The 26,596-nt window shown below is 34.5% G+C and overlaps 1 protein-coding gene across 5 annotated transcripts in view; it reads left to right on the top strand.

The window, feature by feature from the left end:
- The window catches only part of PCCA (propionyl-CoA carboxylase subunit alpha), a 330,985-nt gene that overhangs the window by 98,340 nt on the left and 206,049 nt on the right, over positions 1 to 26,596 (top strand). For all 5 annotated transcript variants that reach the window (XR_001367552.2, XM_006195197.2, XM_032496718.1 and 2 more), the window contains 3 exons: positions 6,361 to 6,397; positions 19,969 to 20,047; positions 26,056 to 26,158. Coding sequence is in view for 4 of the 5 variants with exons in the window: in XM_006195197.2 (XP_006195259.1) it covers positions 6,361 to 6,397; positions 19,969 to 20,047; positions 26,056 to 26,158 (219 nt within the window). In the remaining variant the exon portion in view is untranslated. The remainder of the gene's footprint in view (positions 1 to 6,360; positions 6,398 to 19,968; positions 20,048 to 26,055; positions 26,159 to 26,596) is intronic.

The following is a 26,596-nucleotide window of genomic DNA, read 5'->3' as shown; positions in this document are numbered from 1 at the left end:
AATATTGTATAAAGAATTAGTAGCATCAAATGTGTTTTGTTCCTTCTGTTGAAATTTTTGTATTTGACTTCGATTTTCAGAGGATTATTATCTTACTTGTTACAAATTTTCTTAAGAAAATTAAAACGTATAATATATACTTTATTATTAATATAAACTATAGAATATTAATGTATTGGACAATATTTGAACAGATCTTGCTGTTTTACTCCCTTTAGTATTTTCATATATTGTATGTCATATAGTTGACAGATAGGAAAACCCTCTTGAGGATGTTCTAAAGTAAGAGTGTTAAGCAGAATCAGTTCTACTTTTTCTTCAAATATGGCCAAGTTGAATTTGTGAAGAAGTAATGATGTTTTGCTTAAAAGAGATTTGTCTTATATAAATAAAGAGCAGAACGTATTTGGTAAAATAAGGCTCAATACTCATTTTACATGTTTATTAAATAAAGTTTAATATCTGTAAATTGAAATGCACCTACTTTCTACTATTTTTCAGTATAAATTAAACTTGTGGCCCTTCATTTTGAAAACTTATTGCCATGTAAAGTCTGATTTTTTATGTGTACTTTTAAATTTTTAGAAAATATTTAAATATTTATTTATTAAGAAAATTTTTTTTAATGGAGGTACTGGAGATTGAACCCAGGACCACATGCATACTAAGCATGCACTCTACCACTGAGCTATATACCCTCTCCCCTGACTTTTTAATAATGAAATATTTATTTAAAAAATTACTATTTGGGTAGCACTATATATTTTTTTAAAGAGTAGGTTTTGTGAAACTTAAGTTTCAGAATTTGAAATTGTATGATACAGTGAAAAAAGTTCTTGACTGAGAATAAAGAAATGAGGGTAAATATTGGACTTGGTTTTGCCCACTGTCAACAATATTTCAAGTGTACTTTGTTTTAAAGTGGAGCAAAATTCAAGCCTATCTGGTTCTTGAACCCCTGCTCAGAACTGCTGCCTGGTACTTCCTTGCTGTATATCACTTAGATTTGTGAATCTGAACAAGCCATTACATCTCCTTGGATATAGGGTCACTTACTTCTAATGTTGATGCTCCTGAGATGAGTAGTGCTGTTGGCATTGGAGTAGGTCATTTAGAAGATTGTCTTATTGCTACGGACTTATTTCTGTGGATGCTGATGGATAGTTGTTTATTCATTCAACAAATAATGTGTTGGTTGTGCCGATTTGCTAAGCTCTGGGGATTCAGTAGAGAGCAAGAGAGAGCTGATCATTGCTCTCATGGAGATTAAGTGTGACAGGGGCTGTCATAATTGAAGGACAGAGTGTAATGTGATCACATAGCAGTGGCACCTAACCTGGAATAGGATTGGAAAGGCTTTCTAAAGAAAGTGACATTTAGGTGAAACTTCAAACATGCGCCCCTTAGGTTAAGAGAAAATGGTAATTTTTCTCTCACCTAGACTACTGCTTCCCAGCTGGACTCCTCACATCCCTCTCACCTCTTTCTAAAATACTCATTTGTTCATTCTTTCATTCAACAGCCGTTTCTTGAATGTGCCAGGCACTGTTCTAGGCATTTAAAATATATTCTTTATTGACACAACATTGTAAACTGACTATAACGCAATAAAATATATATATATCCTTGGACCAACTAGACAGAGGTTTTAGCCCTTTAGGAGCTTACATTTTACTGGGGTCAAGGATACAGAGTGTAGAGAATATACAAAATAATAATGATAAGTAAATCATATGCTAAAATTCTTCAAAATGCAGCCAGAGTGTGGCCCCTTGTGGTTTTTTTTTTTTGCTCTTGGCTGAAGTTCATTCTTTTTATGGTGGTCATTGAGGCCTTGTTTAACTCTACTGTAGGCTCACTCTTCAGGCCCCAGCCACCTTGACTGTGTTTTGTTAGGTCTCTTTTCAAAGTTACTACATCTGAGAAGTCTCCTGGAACTCTGTTTTTGAATTAGAGATCCCCTGTTGTCACACGCCTTTTTTACTTCTGCAACATGCATCTCGATAATGATTTCTTAGCTGCTGTACAGTCATATTTAAAGTCTGTTTTTTCGTCTAGACTGTCAATTCCATGAGGGCAGTGATGGTGCCTTTCTTGTTCCCTCCTTTTCTCCTGAATCTTCAGGGCTTAGTATGTGACATAAGGCAAGGAGAGTTGGTTTGGTGAAAGGAGGTGGAGGAGAAGGGAGTTCAGGCTGAATGGGCAGAATGTGTGAAGGCTGGGGAGAGGGCCTAGGCTTTGTGATGGGGAGTCAAGTGTGAGGAGGAGAGGAACTAGGGATGAGACAGGTGGCTCAGGCAGGCAGGCAGAATAAAGCATTGAAAACAAGCTGAGGAATTTTAGTTTGGGTCTAACGCAATGGGGAGTCATGAAAAGTTTAAGCAGATTCTAAGAATATTTTGTTTTGATAACATTTAGTGCCCTGGAAATCACTAATTAGATAATTCGAATAATTCCTTCAAGTGTGGCTGATTTAATTTTTAAATTATGAAAGTAGTAGGAAGTAAGAAATTTTTTATCTTTATGGTGAAAAAAAGTTCAGTGTGTCCCTAAGGGTATGCAGTGATAAGTAATAGTTCCCCTTTTCTCCAACCCTCAGTGCTATTGTTGAGCAGTAACTCAAGCTGAGTTTTTAAAATATGTCCCTACATAAGCTTTTATGAGCATTCAAATTTATTTTTCTGTTTAATGTAGATAGAGTCATACATATATATCCTACAACTTTCTTTCCCCCCCACAATGTATACTATATTTTGCATATCTTAAGAATCATCTTCTTAAACCTGAACATAAGTCATCCTTTTGCATGGAGCCAAGGTATAGGGAACCCTGGACTGAATCCCGTGAGGCCCTGTCTGCACTGGCTGTGCCTGCCACTCGGCCTGCATCCTGTCCTTTTCTGCCACTTCCTTACTGGGCTTCAGTACCTTTCTAATCCGAGATTTTCATCCATGTTGTTCCTCTTGTCTAGAATTCTTTCTTCTTCATCTTCCCATGGCAGCCAGCTATTGGAATCATCAGATTTTAGTTTAAATTTTACTTTGAAAGGACCCTGTCTGAGCAGTCTGTCTAAAACAGTTTCTCTATGTCTCTCTCTCTGTACTGTTTGTTTCCATTGTAGTATTTATTTCAATTCTCAGTTGATTTGTTTACTCTTTTCTGTATTAGGCTGTAAGTTCCATGGGGGCAGAAATGATTTCATGTCATATCACCCACGAAATATTTATTGAATTAATGCACAAATGGATGAATAAGAACATATGGATCAATCTCATTCTTTTTAAAGGCTGTTTCATATTCTATTTTAGTATGTGTACCATTTACAGTGCCAGTTCCCTATTCAAGGTCTTTTAAGTTGTCTTATCAAAACACCACCAACAAATTGAAAATAGTAAATGTCTTTACATATATCTCTTCTTGTGCACGCATGTGAGTATGTATATAGGATAACTTCCCCAGAATGAAATTTCTGGGTCAGAAGATGTATGTCCTCAAACTTTGATAGATACTGACAATTTCTTTTTAAAAAGAAACTAACCTGAAACTAACACAACATTGTAAATCAACTATACTTCAATAAAAAAATTTAAAACAAGAAAGGTATGATGGAGCAATCATACTTCTAATAATTTCTCATTTGAATGACGTTTTATAGAATTTTGGGAGGGAAACCCATTATTGAGTTAATAAAATTAATTGCAACCCCCACCCCTGCAATTGCACCATTTTATACTCCACCCAGCAGTGAGAGTGGTGCTTGTTCGCCTTCAGGTCACCACTCCTGGCAGTTATCAAACTTTAGTAGATGAAAAGTGGTGTCTCACTGTTTTAATTTGTATGTGTATAATTATGACTGAACATATTGAACACATTTTTTATGTTATCTTTTTGAATTTCATTTTATGTAAACTTATTTAATCCTTTGCCCATTTTTCCTGATGATTGTTGGTCTTTTTCTTGTTGATTCAATTTTTTTATTACAAAAATTTTTTCTACCTGTAGTCCTACAGGGAAGTTACCCTATGTGATGTGCCAGTGCCAGTGAATTTGGAGCTATATAGGCTTCTTTATCTCTTTAAAAGTAGTTTAAATGGCCTCATAATAAAACTAAATGTGCTGGAAGAACATATTGGAGCTAGGTATATTTAATAGTTTATTGTTGAAACTGATAATAGAGTTTTTTTTTTAATGTCTACTACATAATAAATTCTCCATAAAATATTTTGGGTTGATGAATGACAAGTGAAAAATAAATTTTTAAGACAATTTGATTTTACTTGGAAGTTCATTTAGTAAAGTTTGCTTTTCATAGTAAGAAAACTTAAGTATACCAGTAAGTTAAAAGACAGGATTGTTTTGTGGCAGTTTATAGAAGTGTTGGATTTGTTGCCTCTAAAGACTTTTTAGAAGTTTTGCTTTGTGTAAATTTTATATCTCTTTCTCTGTACACACATACATCCATAATGTGTATATATAAAAAACATGTTAAAATATTACTAAGGAACTAACATTTGCCTGGTGGTTCTCTCAAGGTAATGAACCTTTTAGACAGCAGGTTTTTTTTTTCCTCTTTGAATATCTTTTGTAAATATATTATTACACGTTTGAAAGAAGAGACACGTTAAAAAGTTTCCTTCTCGGCGTCTTATAATCCAGTCTCCATCAGCCAGCACTCTTCCTGTATTTTGTTCGCGAGGCACTAATTGTCCGCATTTGGCAGGTTTAACACTTCCTGACAGAGAGGCTATTAAGGGGAAGTATTCTCTAATAACTGTCACTGGCTTGAACAAAGAACCTTCAAACTCAATGTGTGGAAACCACTAACATTCTTAAATGACCCTTTTCATGGATTTTTAAGCTAAAATTTGGAGAATGTAGGGTCAGTGAAAACAGCAAGGTGTAATAAAGCAGTAAACCTCGATTTTTCAGGGGGCGGGTAGAATGGGAGATATAGATTTATCTCTGACTTGAAAACAATTGTTATTTGGAAAATCTCATTAGCAGATGTGACTGCTTGGAGTAAAAAAAAAAAAAAGACTTAAAACTGATGTCGCTTTCAGGACTGCTTTGAACTTAACAAGCACCTATTTGTGGAGCAGACTGGCTAATGAAAGGAAATTAAATTTTTCTGACAACTTCCCCTGCCAACCTCCTTATTCAGGGGATGTTATTAGGTACTGAAGACTTTTAAGGAAGATTTTTTTTTTATTAGACATGAATGAACCAGTTATAAACAACCCCCGCCCCCCATTTTCGGAAAGGATTCTGACACGGTCACTCTACATTTTTAAAGTATTAGCTTAAAAGCTTAAAAAATACCAGCCTTTACTTTGATATTTTAAAGTTGTTTTCTGAAAATTCAGGCACCCTTACCAGCTAGTGGTTTCAAAACGTTATTGTCATTCCTGTGATAGTTTAGTTTATGTTACTGAAGTGTTAAAAAAAATTAAATTTACTAGGAGGCTTGGATTTGACACCTTTTCAGCTTTCTCTTTACTGTTATATTGGGGAAATCTATCAAGAGTGCCCTATGTTGAGCATGTTAGGTAAGAGTTAATGATCAGTCAAATGGTTTAGATTCAAAGGAAGTTTTTGTCTGTTTAGAAGCATTAGTTGATATTTAGCAGTAACTAATCCTTACATTCATAAACTCTTGCCTTGTTCTGTTTTAGAATGTATTTTGTTTCCTTGGCTTTTTGTAAGTTTTCCCCCTACTAGTTGGTTCGTTGAATTTAAGATCTTAATTTATGTTACCAAGATATAACTGGTAAAGGTAAACTGTACTGATGAAAAGGGTGAAATTAAAGAAAAAAAAGAAAGAAAAAGTAATGGAGATTACTGAAGTACTTTTGGGGGGGGTACAATTGGCAATTCCTATAGATACTGGAAGTTTACTTTTTTATTTCTGGAAAATCTACTGAGCCTCTCCCAAACAATAGAGAATCCACTCCCCCTGCTGACAGAAACAAGGAAAACATGACATGTAAGTATCAGAGACTGGAACAAGCTGGCTGTAGACAAGCTTTAATGATGTGATTTATGATTCAGTATTGATTGTAAACATCTAAATTCTGCCGTTAAATTCCAGCAACTGCACCAGATCATTTGGCAATTCTGGTAGTGCTTCCTGCCAGCTCATTTCAAACTGCTTTGAGTTTCTTAATATAATAATGATGAGGTAGAATTTACATTCCACTTATGGTATTAATTTTACATTTCTCTGAATGAAAAGAGTTAGAAGGTTGTAAAATTGAACATTAAATGAATCAGAGGAGACAGTAGTGCAATATATGACTGCCCTAAAGACATTGTGCAATGGCTGATGGGATTAATGTTGGGTCTCATTTCCTGCTTTTACAGGATGCAGATGAAGCTGTCAGAATTGCAAGGGAAATTGGTAAGTTCTTCAATTACCTTTGGTAGAGTTTCTGTGACTTTCAGCAGATACGGTTGAGTAAACGTGTAATTCGTAATTCCCATAGAGCAAATAATATTTTAATGGTTTCAGGCTTCTGATTACTTGTTCCTCTGGAAGAATTTATCAGCTGAATTACCATATTCTATTATTAAAGTGAATTTTAAAGAGTAATTTAACCTAAATTATAGCTTTTTTGTAAGATGAAATCACTAGCTAATTAAAAGAAGGAATTGTCTTAAGAGTTCCTGAGATTAGATGTAAGTTTATATGTATATGTAGTTGAATATAACTTACTGAAGTTAAGAACATACGATTAAAAGGAAGATGTCATATTTGACAAGGCTTTTCAAGTTTTTACCTTTACCTTTTTCTAAGATGTTAAATATCAACTTAATAATCTTGCTAGGAAAGAGAAAATAGAATGTGAGAAATTAGAACAGAATATTCTAAACTGGAGTAAAAGGTAAACTGAAGGATATTTTAATGACTGTTTTGCTTGCCTGTTTTATATATAATTGTACTGGGGCAGTGCTTCCTGACTTACTTTCAAAAATATTCCTGGCATTCTTGGCAACTGTTGTATTTTCAGCATCTGCTGATTAAGAAAATGCATGAGGGCATGCTGTTATCATGGATTAGTGATGCTTTTAAAAAAACTTGACAATTTTGTTAATCAGTTACTATTTGTTTACATTTGACAGAAATCTGTAAGTATATGAGAGAAATTAGGCCATGCTCAGTAGTCAGGAAGTCACAGCATTTTAAGCATTCCTGCAGTGTGAGGGCCAAGCTTTTCAGTACCCCACATTAACATTTCTTAAGTCTTGTTTTCTCATTAAGATTGATTATTTAGGATTATTTTATTCATCTGGAGAGCAGTTTGCTTTGGCTGACTTGAATGATATAGGTCCTGGACTTAAGACCGAGCCCTAGAAAATCTTGTTTTATCTGACTATAGCATCTCTTCATTAATCATTTCTTCAGACTCATCAACAGTTTCAAAAAAAGTGAGCACTTCACAGGGATTTGCTAGATTGCTGAGTAGGTTGGGCTGCATGGAACTGATTTGTGGTTTATGTCTTTGAGAAAATCAGAAGCTTCTCTCTGTAGTTTGAAATCACTGGCATTCCACATAGCCTAAGAGTCTGTAACATACCTGCTAGCTTTTGAGACTTTCCTAATATAATTTTATTCTGGTGTATACTTTTAAATTTCAGAAGTCATCTTTCTAATTCTAGTTTAGATACTGTTATTATCTACATGATAGGATGTAATAATACTATTATTACAATTGAAACTACATAAAAAGGACAGAATATTCAGAGGAATTTAGAGAAATAAAAATGATTAGAAGAAAATCTTGATTGCTTGGTGTGTCACAATTTGAGTTATGAATCCTCAGCTCTTGAGAATTCCTTCTGTATAAATGGCAGATTGCTTTGCTTGCTCTTTCATGTCTTGTCTTCTACTTTTTTTAAAAAAAATAATCTGTGACCTCATCACTTGGCTTTCCTTCCTTAATTTTTCAACCCTGTGCTTAAATCCCTTCTTTTTTTTTTTTTTTTTAAACACTACTGAGGGTACCTAATTCAATTTAAGGCTCTTTTCTTTATATTTGGGCACATCCTTTATGATCCTTCCTCTTTCCTATCTTTCCTGTAATTCTTCCCCAGTTGCTCCTTCTCATTTGTGAGAATGAATAATCACAATCGTGGCTGTTAAGTATAAGAGTGCTAAGTGTTTTGCTTATGCTGAAAGAAAGGGAAGTCATAAAATTTGAGGTGAAATAAAACAAAATAAAGAACCAGGGTCATCAGCTTTATAAAGCTTTTGGAATTTCCCTGAAAACCCCTTCTGAATCACTACGGAAACCTCCCATAAAACCTTTACCATCAAGAGCCAGCTTCTAAAAGGGGTGAAATTACATATTTTAAAGTTTCTTGATCTTTTTTTATTGTTTGGTGATTCATCAGTTTTGTTTTCTACTAATTTTATTGAGATACATCACATTTTAACTACGCTATGATTTTGAGGAGCTTTTGTTAGTTTGTCTAAGCGTTGAGTTGAACATTGATTCCCTGGGAAGGTCTGTTCCTATAACTGAATTATAGTCAAACCTTTTAACGTATCCATTTGTAGGTTGTGGATGGTCACATATTCATAAATTTCTGTTTTACTTCCTTCTGTGTTACATGGTGAAAATAAAATTGATCATCTTTTCTGTGGTTTCCTCCTCTCTCACATCTTTCTTTTCTGGAAACAGGGATCTGTGCTGCCAAAGGAGAAACTACTGCTTTGAGCATTGATGAATTAGGTTCCTTTTGCATAATAGTAGCTCTTGTTTATGGAGCATTTTTTCCATGTAGCAGGCACTTTGTGAGTGTTATTTCTAATGCTAATTCTTGGGTTAATTATTTTCGTTTACATTTAAGAAACTAAGGATTAGAAATGGTAAGTAATTTGCTCAAGGTCACAGAACTACTGAGTGGTGGGCTGCTTTAAATTTTGGTTCTTTCAGCTCCAAAGGCCATGGATTTTTCAGTATACTTTGGTAACCTAATGGGATTAGAGGATGAGAGCTGAAATTTGAGTTACCACTTTGTGTGAAATAGTATAAGGTACTTAAACATGTTATATGTGGAATTTAAGAATCAGACAGCCTCTTATCGTTGACGGGGTGAGAGACAGTTAAGACTTAATATGTTACTTCTGTGTACTTGTTTTTGGTTTTCCTTGTCACCCTCATTCTCGCTCCTGATTTTTTCCCTTTGACCTCTCTCAGTTTAGAGATACAAGGCTATTGATACCCAGTTTATCTTTAACTGAAGAGATAGATAACAGTAATCAGTGAGCTGGATTTGCATTAAAGTTTGATCTTTTTACTGGATCAAAGGTCCTTAATACAATCAAGTCAAAATTTATTCTTAAAAGAGAAAGAACTTGTAAATCTAAAACTTGTCCTTTAATGGCTTCCAGATTATTCTGGTTCTTTTCTTTTGCCTGTTTTTATCACAGTCCAGTCATGCCCAATTTAAGTAAAATTTTTTGGTCCTCAGGTCTACCGTACTCCAAACCTGATTCTCCCACAGTTCCTACATCTCAGTAAATGTCACTTCATTCACTCTGGCTAAAGCTAAAACCCGAGATCTATCCTTTCCTCTGTCATCCTATTGTCAGTCTGTCAATGGATACTGTCAATTCTTCATTCAGAATATCTCCCATATTCACTACTCACTATCTTGACTAACAACACTCTCCTCCAAACTACCATTGTTCTTGCAGGGACTCTGATAATAGTTTCTCTACTTCTTAAACACTTCAAAGCCATTCTTCACATAGCAGTCAGTGTGATTTTTTGAAACTCTAAATAATAAGGACACACCCAATCCCTTCTTTACACCCTTTGCACGTAGAGAAAATCAAAATTCCTTACCCTGACTACAACCTCGATTGATTTGACCCCTGCCTTTCTCCCCAGTCTCATTGTATACTACTCCTTTCCTCGTTTGCCATACTTCAGTTACACTGGCTTTCTTGAACACACAAAACTTAAGGGCCTTTAAAATAAGATTTTTTGGAGGGGAGGAGGGAAACCTGGAATATCTTCACATAGATGTCTCCTTGTAGCCTTTTATATCTTGGCTTAAATGTCATGTCTCCAAGAGAAGACATTCTAATATTACCACTCAGTGATTCTGTTTTATAACTCTATTCTAACTCTGTGCATAGTACTCATGACTTTTGGATATTTTTCTTGTTTGTTAACTTTTTATTCAATACATTATTTTGAAAAATTTCAATCATACAACATTCTGAAAGAATTATACAGTGTGTACTTATATACCCACTGTTATCTTTTGCTAGATTTGGTTTATCATTTATCTGTCCATTTGTTAATCTTAATTTTGGTGTATTTCAAAGTACATTGCAGATATCAGTATGCATCCCACTAAACACTTCAACATACGTGTCATTAACTTAATTCAGTGTTTGTATACAATTTGGTTATTTTGAGGCAAAATTTGTATGCAGTAACTTGAATAAGTCTTAAGTATGTACTTGCTGATTTTGATATATGCATACCCAATCTGTGTAACCCCAAACTCCACCAAGATATTGGACATTACTATCATTCTAGAAAGTTCCTTCATGTTAGTCTTCACCCCCACCAAATTTGGAGGTGATCTGTTCTAAATTTTTATACTAAATATTGGATTTTTAAAAAATGAGATAGAGTTTAAATAGTATAAAATTCAGCCTTTCAAAGTGTACAATTCAATGTTTTTTTAGTATATTCATAGAATTAATGAGCCATCACCACTGTCTAATTCCAGAACATTTTCATTACACCCCCAAAGAACTCTTTATCCATTAATATTCAGTGCTTATTTCCCAGCCCCTGGCAAACACCAATTTACTTTCTGTACCAAACAACAAAGACCTAAAATATATGAAGTAAACATTGACAGAATTGAAAGGAGAAATATAGGGTTCTACAATAATAGTTGGGGACTTCAGTAGTACACTTTAAATAATGAGACCATCTACAGAGAGGCTCAGTAAGGAAGTAGAGATCTTAAACAATACTCTAAACCAATGAGACCATATATATGTATATACATATGTATGCACACACACACACACACACGCACACATACATATATGGAACACTACACAACAGTTGAATATACATTTTTCTCAGGTAACTGTTGAAAGGAAAAGTGAAAGATTGAATGATTGAATTATGAAGAATTTTTAAAGGAAAGGAGAAAGTAAATCAAACTGGAGCAGTATCTCATAAAGTATACTGCTTGTCCTGCAGTATTCCCAGGACTTAGTTTGATATGGAAATATCCTCCTGCCCTTGTTATTGAATTGTCTTGATGGGTTGCTCTTCTCTTAAAATAGTGTGGGACTCCCTGCATTAAGTAAATTCTGTTTTTGCAAATGATTGTTTTATGTTTATTTGGTTAATATTTTATTGTTGACCATGGGTTAGTTTCCTTTGTATTTCTAGTCCTTAAGACAATAGTCATTACGTAGTATTTATTTAGCAAATGGTTATTTAATGAATGACTCCAAATAGAAATGTATATGTAAGTACAGAAATGAATTAAGTACGCACACATGTTGAAGTTTTTTTTTCCCCCCACAGTATTTGACAATAATTTTCTTGCTTTTCCCTCTTAACCCCCAATTTTGTAGTGGAGATACCGGGGAAGAACAGGAATATTAAGTAAACTATGATGAACTCTCAGCAAGTAGATAAAAAAGAAAGTCTAGGGTTAGTCAAGTAAATTTAGTATATGCTTGTTAATGACTGTAACTCATCAATTCTTACTGACTGTCCTTGGAGTCATTAGGCAGGACCAATGGAAGCATTTAGGAATCTAAGATTCAAATGTGTGTCTTTTACTCAACCTTATTGCCTCACACTAATCTATGATGGCAGCATCTTCTGTTCTTTGTAAGTTAGGCTCTCCTGTATGTTTCTGCTTGATGTTAGTTTTCTGAATGCCTTGACCTCTGTCTCTGATTAGCGGGTAAGGACTGTGTCATTTTTTCTTCTCTGCTGTGGCTGTTTTCCTTTGCCTATTCTTCCCATCTTCCTTTTGGCATGGTATAACATTAAAACAAAGTTGTTCTTGGGTTGTTTTGTTTTTTTTTTTAATTTTTATGGAAGAACAAATTGTTCATACTAAAGAGGAGTAGAAATACTTAGCTAATCCCTGAAATCTTTTATTTCCTTTATTTCATGCTGCTTAGAAAACTTTTCACATGTAGTATATGACTCTGTGGCTAAAGATATATTGAAAAAACCTTTGGAGAAAATATTACAATTGATACCTTTTTCACAATCTTATATCCTGCTAATTTATTTTCCAATTTGGTCCTCAGTAGAAGATACATTTGCTATATTTATTAAGAAATCCTAAGGAAAAATAATGTTGAAGAAAATGGTGTTAAAGTATTCTTTGCAAATCCATTAAAGATTGAAGTTTTTATTTTGCTGTTTTCCTATTATTGAAGTAATGTGGGCATTTGAGTTTAGAGTGATAGTCCCTGGGGGATGGGAACGTGTATTCTGTATCCCTTTTCTTCTTTCTTCCCCACCATCAGTCGGGTACTTATATTTTCCTTTATTACTCCAATATACACATTTTGGATTTAAGCATAATTTCACAGGTTTTCTCTCTGTATTTTACCATGTCATATTTATTGCAAAAGTTTCTGCATAATGTTCAGACATTAATGTAAAGCATTAAGCCTTTGGTTTTTGTTTGGAGACTTTGTTTGTGAACCTATTCTGCTCTGTCTTTACACTGAAGCATGCTTGATTTCTGATCCCTTGATCAGAGTTAGAGATCTAGTATTTTTTTGTTTGCCTGAGTAGAGGGAAACAGGTAGACAAGGTCAGTTTTTCAAAAAATGTAATTGCCTTCTTTGTCATATCAGAACAAATCATGTCGTGTGTTGGTTTACTTTAGCTTGTAACACAGCTTGATTTTATCTTTCTGTGTATAATGTTAGTTCATTCTTACTTGAACTAAATATGTTTATATAGTTATTTATGTATTTATGTGTGTGTATGGCCATCGTAGGCAAAATATCCTGTGCCCAATTGATGTGGTTTCATTTTCCAGTGGGAAAAAGTCATTGATAATAAGGATCACCTCCAGGTGTCTCTTTAGGAGATTATATATATCTACAGTAGTAGAGATACAAATAACTCATAATTGGATTGCAACACATAGATGTTCACATTCTAGTTACTGGATAATTATAGACTGCTGATAGTATTGATGCAAATGTGAATCACCTCAGACTGAAGTGTGCTATCCCAAAGATATGCCAAAACTAAATTGATAATGATAAAACTAATGATATCTTGGTTGTTTCTGGGTTTTGGCGATTATGAATGAAGCTGCTGTAAACATTTGTGCACAGGTTTTTGTACGGATGTAAATTTTTAATTCAATTGAGTAAATACCCAAGACTACAACCGCTGGGTCATATATAGGTGGGATCACTTGACATTCCCACCATCAGTTAGTAAGTGTTCCTGTTGCTCTGCATCTTTGATAGCATTTGGTGGTGTCAGTATTTTGGGTATTAGCCATTCTAATAGGCTTGTAGTAGTATCTCATTGTTTTTTTAATTTGCATTTCCCTGATGAGGTGATGTTGAGCATCTTTTCATATGCTTATTTGCCATCTGTGCAGCTTCTTTGTTAAGATGTCCAGACTTTTTACTCATTTGTTAAATTGGGTTATTATTGTTGAATTTTAAGAGTCTATATATTTTAGATACAAGTTCTTTATCAGATATGTGTTTTGCAGATATTTTCTCTTAGTCTGTGACTTGTGTGTGCATTCTGTTGTGTTTTTGCAGAGCAGATGTGTTTAATTTTAATTAAGTCTAATTTATCAATGTTTTTCTTTCATGGATTGTGCTTTTGGTGTATGTAAAAACTCATTGCCAAACCAAAGGTCACCCATATTCTCTTATTTATTTTCTAGACATTTCATTGTTTAGTATTGTATAGTTAGAGCTACGATCCACTTTGAGTTAACTTCTGAAATGTATAAGGACTGTGTCTAGATTCCTTTTTTTGCATATGGATGTCCAGTTGTTCTACCATTTGTTGAAGACTGTCCTTTCTCCATTGAGTTGCTTTTGCTGTCTTGTCAAAGATCAGTTGACTATGTGTGGGATTATTTCCAGGCTTTCTGTGGTATTCCATTGATTCATTTGTTTGTTCTTTTCCCAATACCATGCTGACTTCATTGCTGTAGCTTTATAGTAAGTGTTAAAGTTGGGGTAATATTAGTCTTTCAAATTTGTTATTCTCCTTTAATATTGTATTGGCCATTATGGGTTTTTTTGCTTTTCAATATAAATGTTAAAATCAGTTTGTTGACATCCACAAAATAGCTTGTTGGGATTTTGGTTGGGATTGCGTTGAATCTATTGATCAAGTTGGGGAGAATTGGTGTCACAACAATATTCAGTCTTCCTATTCATGTATATGGAATCTTTCTTCATTTATTTAGATCTTTCTTAATTTTATTCATCAGACTTTTATAATTTTCTTCATATGGATTCTATACATATTTTGTTAGATTTATGCCTAAGTATTTTATTTTTTTGGTCTTATAATGTAAATGATATTGTGTTTTTAATTTCAAATTCCAAATTTTAATTGCTGGTTTACAGGAATGCAGTCAACTTTTGTGTGTTAACCTTATATCCTGCAACTTGTTCCTGAACATTAGTTCTAGAAGATTTTTTTTTGGTGGTGATTGTTGTTAATTCTTTGAGATTTTCTTCACAGACAGTCATATTTCCCGCTAATGTTTCTTCTCAATTTGTTTGCCTTTTTCCTTGTCTTACTGCGTAAGCTAGAACCTGTAGTAGGATATAGAATAGGAGTGGTAAGAAAGGACATCTAGATCTGCACCATTAAGTATGAGGTTAACTGTAGGTTTTTTATAGATGTTCTTTATGAAGTCTAAGAAGTTTCCTTCTCTTCCTAGTTTGCCGAACTCATTGGGTGTTAGATTTTGTCAAATGCTTTTTCTGTATCTGCTGATATGATCATAAGGTTTTTCTTCTTTAGCCTGTTGAGAAGGTAGATTAACTAGTTTTTGAACGTTTTGCACACCTGGAATAAATCCCACTTGGTCATTGTATAATTCTTTTTATACATGCATTTTTTCCTTTTAGTCATTTTATTTTAAACCTCTAAATTCTATTTTTAATTTTTAAATATTTTCTATTTCTCTCCTTGTCATGATCATTTTTCCTTTAATTACTTTCCGATACTTACAGTATTTATAATAACTATAATTTATAATCATATAGTAATAGCTGTTTTAAGGTTCTTCATTTCTGGGTTTATTTCTGTTGACTGTTCTCCTTCTTTGTGGATCACATTTTGCCTATTAACATGTCTCTTTATTTTTTATTGAATTGTAGAATCGTGAATGTTGTATCATGTATTTGGATTTTGTCATTTCTATTTAAAAGATGTTAAAGTTCATTTTGTTTGATAGATAAGTTAACTAATGTTCAGATTAATACCTTTTAGGCTTTTTTTTTTTTTTAAGCTTTCTTAGAGCAAATCTAGCATGGCCTTGCATGGTATTCTGATTCAACAAGTATATATTAGGCTACTTTTCTCTACGTTTTACACTTCCTGTCCGTGAGTTTATAATTTCTGTTTATTTATATCTGTGGTTCTTACATGCATGGTTTATGTATCAGTGTAAACACTTAACGTTTTAGGCAGGAGAGAGAGGTGATCTCATGTGTATGTTTGTGTGTGTGCACTCATGTGTATTTTTTTTTTTTTTAAATTTAACTGACCTAAGTGTAGTTTGATGGAACTGACTGTAGTTGTAGGGACTTCTGTTAGGAGGCTAGTATAGGAGTCCTTTAAAGAGATGGTGGTAGTTTGTATAACTGTTGTGATATCATGGAGATAAAAGTGGAGAAATTGGATTTTTTAAATAAAAGACTTTATAAGAGTTACATACCATCTAGAATCTGTAACTAAAGCACCTCCACTCCTAGAGGCTTCCTTCACTCTCCTGATATCTGAATTATCAGCGCATCATGTTGACTCTACCTCTAGAACAACCTTCAACTCTGTCTCTCTATCTCTTTATTTTTACAGCCAAGTCCAAGTCACAGCTGTCTCTCCCGTGGACCACTGCAAAAGCTTCCTAATTGGTCTCCTTCTTTCCACCTTCACCCTTTTTCAGTTTATACCTTGTGGAGCAGCCAAAGTGACATTAAAAAATTAGGATTATGTTAGGGCAGTGCCCTCTCTTATATAACATTTCCACTTATTCCTTCTGCCAAGAATATTCTGCCTTCATTGATTTTCAGAGGACTTCTTCTAGCTTGTCATTTAAGTCTCAGTTTAATCATCACTTTTCTCAGAGAAGCCCTTTCAAGGAAAAGTAACCTTAATCACCCGGAGCCATATCCCTCTGTTGTTTTTGTTATAGCAACTATCACCACTTTATGTGTTTTATGTACACACACACACACACACACACACACACACACACACACACACACAGGTGCATGCATGTTTATATATAGTTCTCCACTGGATAGTAGGTATAGCAAGTGCCATGAGAATAGATGATTTTCTGAATTGTTTGTTTTTGCATCCCCTGGAGCCAGATCAGTGTTTGGCACATAGTATCTATTCAGTAAACAGTTTTGAGTTGATGAATGGAAAATTTATGGAGGAGTTAGAAAGAGGATTGCTGCTTTATAGTGGAAAGTAAGGCACAATGTTTGCTGGGAGGAAAGGAAGCCAGACTTGTCTTGTCTTGCAGTTTAACCTGCCCTTGAAGATTGAGTACAGAAAAGTAGGAACAGAAATGTTTTAGTACTTCTAGTACTAAGTTTCTATACTTTCTTAAATATTTAACTTGTTTCTTGTATAGTGTTTAATAGATTTCTTTCTGGAAACGTTGTGCAGAAGGGAAATAAGGAGTGGAGACTGTGCATGTTGAAGGTGGAGTGTTAGCAGGAGTGGGGCATATATCTCTGGGCCTGGGAGGGTGAGGTCTGGTGGTGGGGAGCAGACATCCAGTAAGAGGATGGTAAAGGTGAGGACAGACTTGTGAATGGCACTAGGACCTGAGTTTGTTTTTGCTTTTGTTTTTGTTTTTAAGCAGTCTTCATACCAGGAGATTGATGTCCTTTTAAAAACCTTGGAGAATTTTTTTATTCGTTTAAAATGTATGTCAACCAAAGAATATAAAATTAAAGAAATGTGTTATAGACAAAAGTTGAGCAGAGGAGTAAGTACTCCAATGGATTAAAAAAACGTGAGAGAACATTAGTGGATATTTCATACTCAGGCTGGGTAAAGTGAAGGGGAGTGATAGCCGTTAACTAGATCATTTCTGATTTTTCTGGGAACTTTGACTTTTGACTGACTATTTATTTTCCTTTTTCTTCCATTTCCTGGCACTCCATGAATTACCTTAATTAGAGCCACAAACACAGTAAGAAAGTAGGGATGATGGGGAGGGCTTTTTGATACTATTTAACATCATCTGTGTGGAATATTCTTTTCCCTCCTTTTCAAATGGCTCGATCTCGTTTCTCCGTGGCATAATAACAGCATAAAAATGTGCACTGTCTGAAATTTAATGACTTATTTGACATAAGAAAATGAGTAGCCTACCTCACCTTTGTATTATTTCCAATTATAGCTCAAAAATTCAATTGAGTTAGTGACTATAATGTCACTCACTTCTACCAGTATCTCCCTCTCTCCCTTTTGTTTGATATTTGACTTGTTAGATTTTTGTTAGGCCAATCTCTGGGGTTATACATATTCCCAAGTCTAGTGCTTCACTGCCTCTTTTGAAGGGACTGTATTATAATTGTCTCACTATATATTGCCCTGTTGCCTAACAGTTTCTCATCTTTTCTGAACATATAGTAATTTCTGGTTGACAAATTATTTTATGTGATTTCTTTTGCCATCTAGTTCCTTGTTACCAAGGACAATTTCCCAATCATATTTTGAGCTTCACAAATCCCTATGGAGTCCAGGATCCATAGTAAATGACTAAGTTGAAATTAATACTGGAATCAGAATAACTACAATTTGCCTAATCCTCCATAGGAACTGAAAATAGTAGAGATTGGGATGTGGATCTCATACCTCTTGTGGTTTCTTGTTTACATCGATGAACAGTTTTTGATGGCGAATCGATAACATGTTTCTTTGGGGGTGAAAAAAAAGACCTTAAGTTGTTCTAAAAAGGATTTCTCAGGCATGCCACGTCTTATTTTTAGATACTGTTTCTTCACTGCTCAAAAACAAGCCAATTCTTCTTTATTGATTTCAGCCTGATTCCTGTATGTGACATTCGTTGTGAGGCGACAGCACTGAAGGAGACTAGTGCTGTTCTTGTTACTCTCAAGCAGAATCTGTAGCACGCAGCAGTGTGTAGCCTAATTTGCCCCCGATTTATGTTCTCAGCTCTCTTTTCCTCTGCCATCCTACAGATACTCTATCCTTCGACTGAACTGTTCCAGTCTTGTTTTAGACTTGTCCCGGGCTTCCCCACTTCTGTTTTGTTTCTGCTGCTCCTGCCTACAGTGTTCATATCCATCCTTCATAGCCTCGTATTAACTGTCCTTTCTATAATATGCTTTTCTTAATTCCTTTTCTCTTATGATTGTTTTCTCACCTGAATTCCCAATGAGAGAGTTCTTTGAGTACTTCCACTCTTTCTTCCTAGATTATAAGGCTCCTGATGTGAAAACAGTATGTTAATCTTTCTTGTTCTTACCGCATTTAGCATTGATTTTAAAATGCTATTCTGTGTAAATCTATCCCATATAAACATAACCAACATCAGGATTTTTAAATTGAATTAATTATGAAACACTTAGGGAGCAAGTGCCATTTTAACTAAGTTGAAGTTAAGAGTGATGTTTTGCAGTTTAGGGGTCAAAGGTCTGTGACATTTGGCCCTGCCTTGCCTTTTCCTCTGAGATCCTATAGCGAAACTTCAGTGCCATCAGAGCATCACAGGCCAGGAAGAGTCCTTTAAGGGTTTACTGACCTCCTCTGTCTTCAGAAAAGATTATAAACAAGTGGTCTCAGACATGAGTATCTGTACCTTGTCAGAAAACCTCTACACAAAGAGACTTCACAGATTTTCTTGATAAATCATTATAGATGAATCATGCTGTCAGATTTTTTACTTTATAATAACTAATCTAAATACTCCTGTTTACTAACAATGTTATTTTATTTTCTCTTATAAAACTTTATCTGGAAATGCCCTTTGTCTCAGTCCTGACTTTGTGTTTTCATAATATTACCTAGTCAAGGCATTTCATTCCCTGTTGACTGAATGAAATAGTGGGATAGCTTCTCCATTGATAGCAGCCATCTCTGTGTCTTCTGCTCCAGCCCATCATACAACAGCCATGGCTTGATTTTTCTCCAAAAACATCATGTCACATCTTACTGATAAAGCTGCAGGGGTTCCCTGTGATTTTTTTCAGATGAAAATACCCCAAGGAGCTGTAAATCATTACTTTTGAAAAAACGGATTTTAATTTGTTATGCACGCAAACAGCAGTTTTGGGGAAGAGAGAGAGAAAGAGAGGGAGGGAATGTGTGTGTATGTGTGTGTTATATGAGTTATGTAGTGCTATATAAGTTGCTTCTTGTATCTTTTTTTTTTTTTTTTTTTTACTGGATCTGCTTCCATTTTTGGAATCCACTGTTGAATTACTTTTTTTTCCCTTAGCTTTTATTTCATTATTGGGGACAGTATTATATTTATTGATAAAATAATCTTTTTCTTTTAAAATGATCACACACTCACTAAAAAAAAGATCATTACTATGGTGTTACTTTCCTGAATAAAGAAAGGAACTTTTAAATAAATAAATTATTGTCTTCTGTGTTATTGAACATGTGGTCAGTTGTCATGTTCATGCATCCAAGTGATCAAAGTCTGAACTTCTGTCTAATTCTTCCCTGCTGTTAGGCTACCCTGTCATGATCAAGGCCTCAGCAGGTGGTGGTGGGAAAGGCATGCGAATCGCTTGGGATGATGAAGAGACCAGGTGAGATTCTGTCCAAAATATACTTTTGATGAAAATTGCAGTTACTGGAGTTTTAATAAACTGACAAGTAAACAGATACCAAAACCATAATGGGATTACTACAGTAATCTCTTTTAGATTAGAAATAATTGAAATTATGCAGGAAAAACTTTCTTATTTATATTTTGAAGATGATGATCCTTTTATAGAAAGGTTTTTATTTTCTTTAACATTAACAAGAGATTGTCTTTTTGTTTTTACAGTATTTTTTAAAATTACAGTCATGATTCTATCTTTTAGGCCAAATTTTCTAACATTCGGCTACGTAATTCTGAATGTGGTCCAAGAGTTGAACCAAATATATTTGAAAGTAGCCATAATTTCATCTGTTTATTACTCAGTATGCATTTGTTTCCCTTTGCTTGTCCAATAAAAGTAGTGAACTACTTTGATAATTTTATAGCATGAAATATATTTCCTTTTGAATTTGAAATTATTGTATGTCCTTTATATGCAGTGCACTCTGTTGTAAATTTAGAACACGTTCTTAGTAGTAGTTTTAGAAATCAAAAGAAACTTTTAAAACAAAATTTTAAAAAGCTAATGTATTGGTAACATCATGGTGATTAGAAAGTATTTTTTGAATATCTGCCTAGTGTGAGCAGATTTTAGGGGGCTATTCAGATTTGTATTACATACTTTCAGGTTTGGTAGCAAGTGAGATTTATGTCATTTTTTTGGAGGAGAGGGGGATGAAAAAAGACTATTGAATAATTATCATTAATGTTGCCTTTTCTGTCATTTTTCTACCCAGAAGTAATTTGGTTTTTCAAATGGTTAGTTCTGCTTTCTCCCTTTCTTTTTCTTTCTCTTTCCTTTTCCTTTCCTCCCCACTCCCTGAAATCTCTGAAAGAGGAATCTGGAGTAGTTGATGAGAATGTCATCCAGTACAGACCTAATTCAGAAATTGGGTTCTAAAGTGAACAAATAAGGTAAAAATCTCCTAGAGGCAATATATTACCCTTTAAAACCTTAGAAGACACCACATTGCAGACTTGCACAGATAATTTTAACTCTAAAGACAATTGTTTCAGAACACCATTGTTTCTTTGGCTGAGCATCAGAGAACGTAATTGGCTTTTATTGTGGGGTGATGATATGTGCCAAATACAGATCTTTAAACCCCAGTCTCACTCTCAGTGTGGCACTGATACCAGATTTTAACTGAGGTGACATCAGATTCTCCTCTCCCATCTTGCACTTACCCAGCATGAATAAACTCATTGCATGGATTGGTGATACTTGTTACTGAGATATTTGCAACTGAGAGCCTACTATGTGACAGGCCCTCTTTTAGTAAGGTTCCAGCAATACAGCAATGAACAGAGGCAGACAAAATAATCCATTTCTCCATTCAGTTTATATACTGAATCAGGAGTTCTTAACCTGTGAATTCACAGACCCATAAAATTCAGGGAAGTTCATGCAAATGGATGAGGAAAAAAAGAACACATATCTTTCATTCACCTCTAACTGGAATTCAGTATTTCCTCCAACATAGACAGACTAAAAGAGTAGTCCTATCTGTGGAACTTTTCACCCTTTAGGAAATCCCATATGTTATCTCATCACATTACAGTTATTGCAGGCGTCTCTTAAGTTACAGTGATTATTAGACTTGTCGTTGGAACTTATTAATGAATGAAGAACCACATACATGATATCCCAAATTTATTTTTGAAAAATATTTTGATACCTATATTTCAGTATAATTTGTTTCTTATGTAGTCCTGTGCGTGTTCTTTGCTACATTTTAAATCACTTTGAGCCTTATTTTGACAAGTTCTTATGATCCATGACATAAACAAAGGTCAGAAACCCTGTTCCGGTAGGAAGAAACAAACAATGAGTAAGATCAAAGTAAATCATATACTATTGTGGAAGGTGATAAGTAATATAAGAAAAATAAAGGAGGAAAGAAGAAACATGGGGCGTGTGGGAGGGAATTCCCTTCTAAACAGGATTGTCAGGATTGTCCTCACTGAGGAGACACATTTGATGAAGGTGGTAAGAGTGCTGGGAGATGAGAGTCCAGGCAAGAGAAGAGCATGTGCAGAGGTGCTGATGCTGACACAGGAGCATGTCTTGAGATCTGGGCACATTGTGGTGGCCAGGTGGTGGTGGGAGGAGTAGAAAGAGGTGGGGAGCAGATTATCTAGGACCTTGTAGGCCATTCTTAGTGAGACTAGGGGCTTTGGAGGGTCTTTAGTAGAGAAGTCATAATCATAGCATTTCAACAAATTCCTAACATTATTTCCATTTTTTGAATTACAAAAAAACTCCAAACATACAAAAAAGTGAAAGAATATAATGGACTTCTGTGTGTATCATCCACATTAAACAGTTAGCAGGATTTTGTGACTTAAATTTTAAAAGGATCACTCTGGTTGCTATCTTAGTAATAGACTTAACGGGGACAGAATCATGAACTGTGGAAGCGGGGAAACCAGCTGGAAGGCTGTTGTAATGATCCAAGCAGGAAAAGTGGTGAGGGCGGCTTTCACCGCTGTAACGGTGGAGGTGATAAGAGTTTAATTCTGAAAGTAGGGGCAACAGTGTTTGCTGGGTGATTGGATACAGAGTGTGAGCATTTGAGGATCACTTGCAGTCACTGTTTAAGGCATCTTATTTTTTAGCTCTTATTCTCTGTGTTGATCTATATGAGTTAAGTGGATGTACTGCAACACTGATTGATTTGAAAATTCCTTGGGAAATGCTGAGAGATTAAGGTCTGAGTGAGGGCTTTTATCTTCAAAACTGAAGAATGACTGATTGAAAAACAGCTGCTCCTTAGCCTCTCTCTGGAACTCTTTGCCCAGCTTAGTTCCTTTGGATAGTGGAGACTTACCTTTATGTTACAGAAACTTGGTTGACTATGTGAAATGCTCGAAGTCAGGCTGGCTTGTTGCTATGTATGGGTGGAAGCAAGTGTAAGAGTAGGAGGCATGCTTAGTCCCATTTTTTACCACATAGTTCATCGTACTTGTCTTTTGTCTTTTGCAGTTCAGGTGTTGAAGCTACCTCTTGTGCTTTATTTGTAATTCCTATGAGTCAAGGCACCTCTCCATGGGTTGCTTGGGTTTCCTCACAGTATAGCGGCTTTGTACTTCTTACATAGTGACCCAGAGGTCCAAGAGCGTTTGTTTCAAATCCAAGTGGAAGCTGTATGACTTTTTATGATTCAGTCTCAGAAGTCACACAGCTTCCCTTCTGCCATATACTGTTGATTACCAGTGAGCACAAATTCTGCCCGAATTCAAGGGGACGTCTTTAAACTCCGCTTCTTCATGAAGGAGTGGCAGGTTTCTTAGAAGAGCACACAGAATGGGAGATACTACTGTTGCTATTTTTGGAAAAGATAATCTGTGCAGTCTCTTTTAGTAAAGAATGATATAATAAGGATATTAAATGCAACTTAATAGTTTTGTAAGAGGTGTATTTTGTGCACTCTAATTGTTTTCTCATTGTCTCCCCTTTTCTGTGGCGCTCATATAGCAATTTCACTGAAAGCCTTAGCACTTACTTTTCATTATTCTTCTTAGGATAACAAGTTTTTCTGTCAGTCATTTCTCCAGGGCTACACTTAGTAATATAATAATTTTATGATGAAATTACTCCAGTTTATTGGCATTGAGAATTGTTATGCTGCTGTTAACTATAGATTTTAATTTAGAATGCAGTATTTTCAGAGATTACTGTATCTGTTCGCATATTGAGAGTCTTTTAGGAAATAAGTTAATCCTTTCTTGGTTGGCAAATGGCATGTTGTTTCAAAATATTCTCATATAATTAGTAAAAATATGTAAGTGATTTTCTACCTAAAATATTACTCTCTTCAACCTGTAAGCAATCTCTGAAAATTTGCTGAGATTAACAAAAAATATGACAATATTTGATTTAATGGTGCAAGATTCTTATTTTTAAAAGTTGCTCCATGTCCTTTGTTAATTTGGAAAAATCAAAACTTCAGAAAAATTGAGAGAACGGTTCAGAAAACACCCATATCTTTGTCTCTTAGAGTCACCAACTGTTAATATCACATTGCACTGCTTTTACTCCTTCCTCCCTCCTACCTTGAGAAGAAATCTTTCTGCATAATCCACAAAAATTTTAGCATTCTTCAGAAGGAAAACTCAGTAGTCATTAATTGCTTTATTATTTTTTCCTAAGGCATGTCTCCCTATTGCAGCATGTATCCTAAACTTTTTCAGGGAAATAGCATCTATGACTTACCTTAAAATCTTTAGAATATCTAAGAGATTTTTTAAAGTATAGTATTTGTTGTTATAATATAATAAATTAGGGTCAGAATCATGAAGGTTGTTGAAAGTAGACCCAGATATTTTCATAATAATCTCTTTCTTTTCTTTTTCCAAATTTAAATGACATGTTATTGGCATAAATGGAAAATTGATCATCTCTGCATTTTGGAGTACCCCACTAGACTTGAGGTGCTGGGAGGGCAGTTTCTGTTTTATTTTTCTATTTCCATCACATATATGTGCACCAGGCCTAGAATTTTGTGATTAGTATTTATTGAATGAATGTGCTACACAGTGCTACAAATGATGTTCTAAATGCAGTTTTCCATGAGCTCCAAAATAGGCTGGTAATGCTTTGAAACTTGATAACGAATTTATTTGGATGACTTTAATATTTTTACTTCTGGTGTTCTTGGTTTAAATGTAAAATGAAAGTTCTCAGTCATTAGAGCAGAGACAAACTGTGAGGTACTGTGTTTTTTCTTTGTGAGTCACTGTATCCCATCTAATAAAAACTTGGTTATGTGGTATTGAAAACAATGATTCATTCATTGTGCTTTAGTTTCTTCAAAGTTTGTAGTCTCCTGAGATCTAAACTCCATTCCCTTAAATCAAAGAAGTAATGGAAGACTAAGAAAACGTGATACTCTTCCTCTGAGAATGCTGAGAAATAGAAATTTTTGCAGTACCTTTTGAAATTTATCTTCTAGTCAGTGTTTACTTGCAATCTTGTCTTTTTCAAGCACGCAAACAGCTAAGATAGTTATTTCTCATATTGCTAGATGGACTGTTTGCAAACTAAAGGATTAAAAGAATTTCAGTGTTGAATATTAAATACAGGTATTTAGTCTGAAGATTAAGAAACTGTTAATTACATGTAAATGAATTAAATTTTATACTCTGAATATATCAATGAATGGAATATCACATACTGAATTAGTTTTAGGTTAGCAAGTTTCAGTATTTAATAGACTGACCGAATGAACCCATTTTATAGTGTATGAATTTAGTAAGCATATTTTAATAATAATGATTTAAGTTACTATAGTATGGAAATAAAATGTATGAAGCAATAATTAAATCCATACTTTTATTTTCAAAATTGAACTTTTCTCTTTTAATTATTATTTTTTGAGCGGTTTTAAAGAAGATAAAATTGTAATGATTTGTATGAATGTGTGAGAGGCAATTGCTTTTAAAGGTGTGAATTTAAAATATCAGGACGTCTTGAGGAGCCTCCTATCGTCTCACTGAGTGTATTGGCCGTAGTTTTGCCCCAGCTATGCAGTTAGCTAGGTGCTTCACATTTTTGGGTATATATTCTGACTTTGGAGTCAAATGGATATGCATTTTTGTATATTTTTATTAGTGGAATTAAGGTTGAAAATAAGAATTAAAGAGATGGAATTTTATATGATTTGTATGGTTTATTAAAAATTTCTCATTTTTAACAGTTGGTGAAGTAAGTATTGGTATTCCTGTTTCTATAAAAATCTAAGATCAGAGAAATTAAATTCACCCAGAGTTACAGGCTACTGAGTGGAAGGGTTATTGTTCAACCAAAATTAATTAAGTTATTTGTACATTAAGTGAATTTTTCTCTGCTTTGTTCGGAAGCAAGCAAAAACAAACCTTTAATTTATTTTCTTTAATGTCGAGGGCTATATTTGCTTTGTATTCATTTTACTGTTCTGTTTTCCTTTACAGAGATGGTTTTAGATTTTCATCTCAAGAAGCTGCTTCTAGTTTTGGTGATGATAGACTACTAATAGAAAAATTTATTGATAACCCTCGTCATATAGAAATCCAGGTTGGTACATTTTAAGATGCTTTCAAATTATTATGACTTTAAAATAATATCACTCACTCTTATTGGAAACACATCCTTTCTTACATTTAGAGTGACTGTGAATTGTTCTAAATAAGTATGAAATAGAGAATGTACTTACCATTGTACATTAATTGTTCAGATGTTAAAGGTGGTTGATCACCTATCTTTAGAATCTGGTATACTTTTTCCAAAGTGCCATGAGAATGTTGGTTGGATGGGGAATGATACAAAAGCTCTGCTCCAGAAAGCAGTAACCACAAGATGTCTGTCCAGGCAGAATATATTCCAGCTAGAGACTCAGTCCCCTTAAGAGATTGGGCTATTTAGGGGGCATTTTTTAAAGAAAAGTACCTGACCTATATTATTTCCATCCCCAGATGTCTGTGTGGCTCATAGTGACGGTGTTCTGCTAGGAGC

Source organism: Camelus ferus, chromosome 14 (genome assembly GCF_009834535.1).
Source record: "Camelus ferus isolate YT-003-E chromosome 14, BCGSAC_Cfer_1.0, whole genome shotgun sequence".
Lineage (NCBI taxonomy): Eukaryota > Metazoa > Chordata > Mammalia > Artiodactyla > Camelidae > Camelus > Camelus ferus.
The sequence above is the reverse complement of the archived record's forward strand: the minus strand, read 5'-3'. Positions and strand labels throughout refer to the sequence as shown.